Raw genomic sequence first — 8,446 nt, 5'->3', positions numbered from 1 at the left:
GCGCCCCGCGGGCCCGGGGCGGGGGTGCGGGGGACCAGGAGCCACCGGCCCGTCCTCACCCATCACTGCTTTGTACACACCCAAGTCACCCTCATCCTTGCACCTTGCGAGGTCCCCCAGCCAAGCCCTCATCCATCCAGCCGCGGGGCCCGGACCTCCACCCACAGGCTCGGGGCCCTTCCGGACAGGGCGCGCCCACCCCACCCCCTGCCCCCCTCTTCTTGTGGTCCGCCTGGCAGCATCCCAGTTGCCAGGCTGCTTAGACCTGAGCAGGGAACCACACCTCTGGCTGGAGCACAGGCCTGCCCTGGCCTCCTGACCCATGCCCAGAAGGCCAGGAAAGATGGAAGACAAGAGGCACCGTGCCCTGGCCAGGCCTTGTTCAGGGAGGGCGTCCTGGGGAAGAGGCAAGCTCACCTAGTACTGTGTGTGTGTGTGTGTGTGTGTGTGTGTGTGTGTGTGTGTGTGTAAGAAATAGTACTAAGGGACTCCTGGGGGCTGATGAGCTTCTTCCCTGGAGACTGAAAGGTGGGCAGGCACCTTGCTTCTGTCCAGAGTGGTAGTTCACACTGGGTAGAATCAAGGATCAAATTTCTGGTTTGGGATTTGCAGTACTGTTCGTGAGAAAATAGTGGGAAAGGGAAAAGGAAATTTACTACATCTAATATATGGATTTTGGTTTATTTAAGTTTTTTTTTATGAGTCTCAGAAGCAATAGAAATCTTTTATTGTAAAGATGCTGTACAGAGGAGTTACAGTTACTTGAGTAAGGTAATGAGTACATTTCTTGCCCAGCATTGTCACACCTCCTTTGTTCTCCCACTATCCCTTCCTTCCCCCCCCCCCCCTGAAGTTGTAAAGTTCACTTCCCACCTCCAAGCCTTGGGTCTATTATGGGAAGAACAGGAGCAGGACGGCTACCCAGACTCTACTTAGTAGAATGCCATCCTCTCCTCTGTCGTGGGAAATTTGCCCCATTCTAATTGTTTAAGTAAGAGAACTTTGAAGGTTTGATTTGTGTTTCTGTTGCTTGATTTGAGCCAAGAGATAATTTACATTTATTTCTTTGGAGAAACTATCCAATTTGTTGTGGTCATTGAAAGCATAATGTCTGTTTGCAAAAAAGTTTGTTTTAGCTACCCACAACATAAGCCAACTCTAGGCTTATACAAGTCTGTTTTCTATTGTATAATCCAAATCATTTACAGAAGAGGAACTGTCATTGAGACAACACGACATCCATCCAAAGTGAGCTGACAATTCAGACTGATGTGTGTGATTCATGGTCATTCCTTCCCAACCACAAAGCCCTCTAGGTTAGAGAGCAGGTCTTACCCAACTTCGATTCCTAGCAACTTTTAAAGTGTTTTAGAAATAACTGGGTGCTGGTGGTTCACACCTGTAATCCTAGCTACTCAGGATGTTGAGATCTGAGAAGCATGGTTTGAAGTCAGCCCGGCCAGGAAAATCTATGAGATGCTTATCTCCAACTGACCACCAAAAAGTGGTCAGTGGAGCTGGGGCACACGTGATAGAGTGCTAGCCTTGAGTATCCTAGCTAAGGGATTGTGACCAGGTCCCAAGTTCAAGCCCCAGCATGGGCACAAAAAAGGAAAATATGGAAATAATGGAAATTTGGGGTTCATTTGTTGAGTTGAATTCCCCAGTGATTCTTTGCATTTCTATCTGCTCTAGAGTGGTGTTTTCTCTTTTTGAGTGCAGGATCTTATTGGGATTCTTGAGATAAGGAGTGGGGGAACATGAGCACTGAGGATAGTACATTAGTTATTTCTACCTTCAGCTCTCCTGGGTTCACGTGCCTGTTTCTTCATCTTCCACTTCAGGGACAGCGTAGTGCTGGGCACTGCAGGTGGTAATGTATGTTGTGAAATGGAAAAAAAATGGACAACTGTGTCAAACCCTCTTATTAAATGCCAGAATAGTATTTTGGGAGATTGTCACCTCATTTGTTTCCCTACACTTTTAAAGCTGTTGATTAGTATAATCAATCATGCATGTATTTAGAATGAAACCAAGTGCTTGCTGCAAAGCTAGCTCGTAGAAAGGCAAAGACCCCATTTTTGCTGCTCCTGTTCTAGTACTGAGGCCTGGACTCAGGGTCTTGGGCTTGAGCTCAGGCCCTTAGCTTTTCCACTCAAGGCTAATGCTCTGCCACTTGAACTACACATCTACTGCCAGCTTTTTGCTGGTTAATTTGCAATAAGAGTCTCATGTACTTTCCTTTCTAGGCTAGCTTCTAGCCATGAGCCAATCCTCAGAACTCAACTTCCTGAGTAGCTAGAATTAGACTTGAGCCATGGGCACCTGGCTGTCATGGATCCTCTTTTTGTCTCCCTCCCTCCCTCCCTTCCTCCCTCCCTTCCTTCCTTCCTTCCTTCCTTCCTTCCTTCCTTCCTTCCTTTTGTTCTTTCTCTTTTTCTCTCTCCCCTCCCTCCCTCCTCCTCTCCCTCTCATTTCTCTTTGTGCTAGTCCTAGGGTTTGAACTCAGAGCCTAGGCACTATCCCTGTGTTTTTTCACGCAAGGCTAGCACTCTACCACTTGAGCCATAGCTTCATTCCTGGACTTTCGGTGGTTAATTGGAGACGAGTTTCCCAGAGTTTCTGTCTGGGCTAGCTTCAAACCAGTATCTTAGATCTCAGCTTCCTGCATCACTAAAATTATAAGTGTGAGCCACCTGTGCCTAGCTACAGTTGTGGGGTTTCTACTCAGGGTCTGGGCACTGTCCCCGAGCTTTTATGCTTGAGGCTATACTACCACTTTGAGCCACAGCTCCACTTCTGTTTTTTAGGTGATTCCTTGGAGATAAGAATCTCACAGACTTTCCTGTCATGGCTGGCTTTGAACCATAATCCTCAAATCTCAGCTTCTTGAGTAGCTAGAATTATAGGTGCAAGCCACCAGTGCCCAGCTACAGATCCTATTTTTAAAGATCAAATGTTTCATGCACTTCTATGTCTGACTTGGAGAGTGATTTATTCTTCCCTTTGCAAGAATTAGGACTGAAATTAATATTAATCAATGGCAAGGAAGACTAGAGCAGAGAATGGTCCTATGATGGATGATCACAAGTTTCTCTGAAGTATCTCTGTCCTTCAGAAATCAATCTGTCAGCTTCTTACATGGATTTTCATTATCTGGAAGACTCTTATTATAAAGCTTCCCAGGACAGACTTGATATTTGAAGCCCAGAGAAGTTTAGCAGTCTGTTCAGCTCTCATAGCTTGTTCATGAAAGAGCTGGGCCTAAAAACCTTGGATCGTTTCCACATCCAATGTTTGCTGTACTGTATCACACTGTGAAACTCTTATGTTGATCACTGTGAGAGTTTAATAAATACTGAATTTCTAACAGCAGCCTATTTGTTTCTGATTGCTGACTAGTTCACTTCAATTCATATTTATTTTAACAGAAAACCACTGCCTTGTGATGGCTACTCCGTTGCCTATAGGAAATGAGTTGGTGGGTGCCATTCCAGCCCTGTTGGACAGCAGAACCTATTGAAACAAATCAATGTCAAAAATGGCACTTCAGGAGAAACACATACCACTTATTTAGTACCCCCAGTGGAGTAACTCAAAGTGATTTGAAAATGTCTCATTAATCCTCACGACACCCCTGTGGGATAATAATAATATTGTTGTAATGTTTAAGTGTAGAACTGTGGCAAAGCAAAGAGCTTCTCGGAGTCTCTACAGGATTGCCTTCAATATTAGAACCTAAGAAAAGACACCCGGTCTGCAAACAGGAAGATGAATCTCAATATTTGGCCTTTCTGTTTTGTTTTAGGCATAGCCTGGGCTTCTTACTGACCACACAGAACTAAAAACAGCTCCCCAATTGTTTGCCAGATGGTGAAAAGCATCTGAGATTTGCCAGAAATGTTTGAGAATGAAACAAGGCAGACCTTGACATCCTAAACCACACTTAATGGGAGATGAATAGAGAAGAAATAATATGTTTTAGGCACTGTGTATGAATGTTAAACATAGATCTTATACTAGGCTTACATAGCATTAAGAACAAAGGCTATAAATCCATGGAATTTTTTTTGCAATGCTGTCACTTAACAACATAAATCGTAGGCCATGATCTGAGGTTCCAGGCCAGTCCACACAGGAACATCCATGAGACTCGTGTCCAATCAACCAACACAAAGCTGGAAGTGGGTGTGTAGCTTTGAGTGAAAAAACTAAATGACAGCATCCAGGCATTGAGTTTAAGCCCCAGTACAGATATGGGAGTACAGATAGGTCATAAGCTACCCTGTTACTATTCCATTCTTGCCAGGCTGTTTGTCAGTGGTACCAAGCTAGCTCCCATTTCAGGCTCTTCTTACTCTCTACTCTGTTGCCTAAAACACTCTTCAGATTTTCACATAGCTTTCATCATTACCTTCTAGATCCTATGCCAACCAATTTTCCAAATAATGCTGCTTCCTTGTCCGCTCCTCAGGTATCTTACCTGCTTTATTATTTTCCTGATTACATTTATAATTTAATCGAAGTTAGACTTTGTATTTGACATCTTGCTTATTGACTGTTTCTTACACTACAACACAAACTCACTGAAGACAGGGTTTTGAGTTTCCATGCCTGTACTCCCCAAATCTTGAATAGTACCTTAAGTATAATAGATGTTTAATGGTTAATAAATAGGAGTAAGAAAGTTATTAAATCGAGGAAATGGTGACTGTACAGGCATGTGTATTTACAGAACAATGAGTGAACTGGTTTTGCTAGTATAGAGGAGCTATTTTGGAGTGGTGTCGGTCCAGTACTGACTCTAAGAACGGTTTCATAGAACCAGCTGGGCCATGAAGATATGCAAGGATTCTTTTATTAAACTACCACTTTCTTCTTTTTTCCCTCTACTTTCCATTCTCCCATCATCCTGAATTGGTCTATGCTGCACTCTAGATTGTACTTTAAACTCCCCACTTTATTTTCTTCCTGAAGATACCCCAAACGTACTATTTGTAGCATTAAAGTCACTATCTTTCTTCTCCAACTTGCTTGCCTTCCTGTTTTTCTTATTTTGTGCTAGAATATGGGGTTATCCCCACATCCTTCCTCTGCCCCTGTGTTCATCTGGCTGCTAGGTACTTTCCATTCACTCCTCACCCCCTAGTCCCCATGTCTCCATTATCACTGCCAGTGCCTCAGTGCAGGCTGCCATAATGGTTTTAGTCTTTTATGTATTTCATCCTCTTGCATGTAGCTATATTATCTTTGCAAATCATACATTTGATCATGTTGTTCTCCAGGGCTGCCATGATGGTCAAACCCTGCCTTGACCTGTCATTTTGTCAGCATTTTCTACACTGCATGTTGGTCTAGATAGGTCATCCACTCACAGCTGGATGTGTGTGTGTGCGTGCGCACATGCATGTACACACGCATGCATGAGTGCTTGCACCAGTACTGGGCCTTGAACTTTGCCTGAGCATTGTTTTTTTAGCTTTTTGATCAAGGCTAATGCTCTAACACTTGAGCCACAGCTCACTTCTGACTTTTTTTTTTGATGATTAATTGGAGTTAATTGTCTCATGGACTTTCCTGACTAGACTGAGTTTGGACCAAGATCCTCAGATCTCAGACTCCCGAGTAGCTAAGATTACAGATATGAGCCACCGGTCCCCAGCTCACCACTAGATCTTTGCTACTGCTAGCTACTCTTGCTGTAATTCACCAGATTTCCCTTCTATCTTTGTCTCAGCTTAGAGGTCACTTATTTTGAGGTTCCACTCTCCCTGGCAGCCAAGATTACCATTGGAAATAAAACTCAGTAAAGCTGTTTATACATGAAAGCAGTGGTACTCTGTCATCAGAATTCCTATAGCAAGTTGTTCATATCTCCTTTTTAAAAAAAAATTTCTTGATGCCAGCCCTAGAACTTGAACTCAGGACTTTAGCACTGACCTGAGCTTCTTTGCTCAAGGCAAGCACTCCATCACTTGAGCCACAGCTCCATTTCTGGCTTTTTGGTGCCTAATTGAAGATAAGAATCTCACAGACTTTCTTGACTGGACTGGCTTCGAACCACAATCTTCAGATCTAAATCTCCCATGCAGCTAGGATTACAGGTAGAAGCAACCAGCATGAAGCTTTTTATCAAATTTCCTTTTGAGGGCTTTGCAGTACTATATTTCAGATGTGGGCTATGGTCTGCATGAGAGAATGTGAGCTCCATAACACCACAGCTAAAATACTGAGCTGTGAAAGCACCTGCTAAGCCAGGCACTGTGCTAGGCACTTTATATGTAGTAGCTTCCAAGTTCTCTGCAGGGCAGATAGTATCCTTACTACCTCAGTTCACAGGTGGAGAAATTGAGTACAGAGTGGGAAAACCTCTTGTGTATGATCACACAGCTAGGAATTGGAAGAGTTTGAGAACTTTACTCCTCCAAGGCTCTTCCCTAGGCCACCTCTGTGAGAATTAGATGCTATGTGTTTGTGTGTGTGAACATGCACATGCATGGAATTCAGGGGCCTTTGGATTTCATTTGACTTTATTGCTATAGGTTTGTGTTTTACCATTTGAGCAACACTTCCACTTTTGAGATAATTGAGATTGAGAGAGAATAGCCTCATGGATTTTCTGCCTCGGCTGGCTTGGAATCATGATCCTTAGATCTCAGCTTCCTGAGTATCTAGGATTACAGATGCAAGCCACCAGTTAATGCTTTGTCTAATTCATCTTTGTATTTCCAGTTCCCAATATTGTATTGCTATAGGAGAAATGCCATTCAAGGTACTAGAGAAAAAATGATTGTAAAGCACAAATACTTATTTACTAAATAGCTGATAGACAATGATGAACCTAGTTAGCCTGTCCACCAACACAAAAGTTATTAGTGGACCCTTCTGAATTTGCATCCTTTTTAAACAAAAAAGATGCTAAATACAGAGGAGCTTTGTGTTGCTGTGTCCATCAGAATGACCCAGCAGTCTGTGTTCTCACAAGGCAGAATGATTTTTCAGAAAAAATTCTATTTAGGGAAGATCAAAATTCTGTCAGCAAGTATGCCAACTCAAGACTTAAAAGTACTGTGTTAAACCATGCATTTAATTAAGCCTGATGCTTTCTTTAAGAGCCTCTCTGTATGAGAGAGAGAGAAAGAGAGAGAGAGAGAGAGAGAGAGAGAGAGCAATTAAGCACCAGAACACCTGCATGGCCTTTTCTAGTTCTGGATAATTTATTGCAAAAGCGCACAGTCGCACCTCTAATCATAGATGAGATGTGCAATTAATGATGAGCTAGGCTGTTAAGGCTCCTGGTATGTACCAATTATTTGTTTGCAGATGGGAATCTTCTCAACATTCAACACTCAGTAGAAACAACTGGGTGGCTTTAGAGTGCTAGCAAACATATTGCTTTTCTTTTGGCAAGATGCAGTTAAGACTTTGTAATGCACAAGTCATACTTGTACATTTTCCTCCAAGTAGATTTGAAACAGGAATGATTTTTAAAATATCTAAAATTTCCTGCAATTTATTTCTTCATATACCTTCTATACTTTTTTCAAATATTTCAGACAAGCCATAATTTAGGTCTGCATTTCAAGAGCTAAAAGGAATTATTTTAGGCACACGATTGAGGTGACATTAATATAAACTACTGAACATAGCAGACATGAAATCGTAAGGTCTCTCAAACACTTATGGAAACCTATTGAAATGTTACAAAGTCAAGTTTAAATGTGATTGAGTTTTCCTTTGTATTACCACTATGGTAAAAATAAAAACCTACCTTATCATTCTATGAATACAGTATTACAGTGTTATTATTTTGTCATTAGGTTTTGCAATTATGTTGACAAAGAAATTCGGGAATATGCCTGTCCAAGAGCATAACAATTTTATTGAGTTTTCATGGCAATAGTAATAATGCTAATAAAAGCATATGAAGGTCCATAATAATCCAATTAATAGAATTTTATAATAAAAATATGAATTAATTCATTGGCCGGTGATGGTGGGAAGGGGGGAAGCTTTCAGCATACCTGAGATACAATGCCGTTGATACATCACTTATTTGGTAATCCTTCTATAAAAAGGATGAAATGAAAATTAAACCAGCTTGTCATGTGTTAGTCCCTGCTTGACCCAGATGCAGCTGTAAGTATGGGAAATCTTCATTTGTAGGTTCAGCACATTTCAGTTCAAGAGCCAATTCTAAACAAATGTGTTGGGCTATGTTAGGCAATCTCATCCCATCTCCACTGCTGGTGATGGGACTTGAGTCTTGCTCCACTAAACCCAGTGAGCCTAGTGGATGTCCCATGTCCTGAAAGCCTTGGAAGGTGGTCTCTCAACACGTGCCACATTATGTGTGGCAATAGACCAAAGCCTCTTCCTTAGCTTGCTACTATTTTCTCCATTTTTTCTATTGAGATTGAAGCCCTATCCTTTTGTTTGTTTTTGT

General features: G+C 42.1%; 1 protein-coding gene across 1 annotated transcript in view; it reads right to left on the bottom strand.

The window, feature by feature from the left end:
• Kcna3 (potassium channel, voltage gated shaker related subfamily A, member 3) overlaps nt 1–324 on the bottom strand; it is a 2,614-nt gene extending 2,290 nt beyond the window's left edge. The window contains exon 1 of the mRNA XM_013031841.1: nt 282–324. Coding sequence (XP_012887295.1) covers nt 282–324 — 43 coding nt within the window. The remainder of the gene's footprint in view (nt 1–281) is intronic.
• Between the last annotated feature and the right edge of the window lie 8,122 nt (nt 325–8,446).

This window comes from Dipodomys ordii, unplaced genomic scaffold, assembly GCF_000151885.1.
Source record: "Dipodomys ordii isolate 6190 unplaced genomic scaffold, Dord_2.0 Scaffold146, whole genome shotgun sequence".
Classification (NCBI taxonomy): domain Eukaryota; kingdom Metazoa; phylum Chordata; class Mammalia; order Rodentia; family Heteromyidae; genus Dipodomys; species Dipodomys ordii.
Note: the sequence above shows the minus strand (reverse complement) of the source record. Positions and strands in the feature narration are given on the sequence as shown.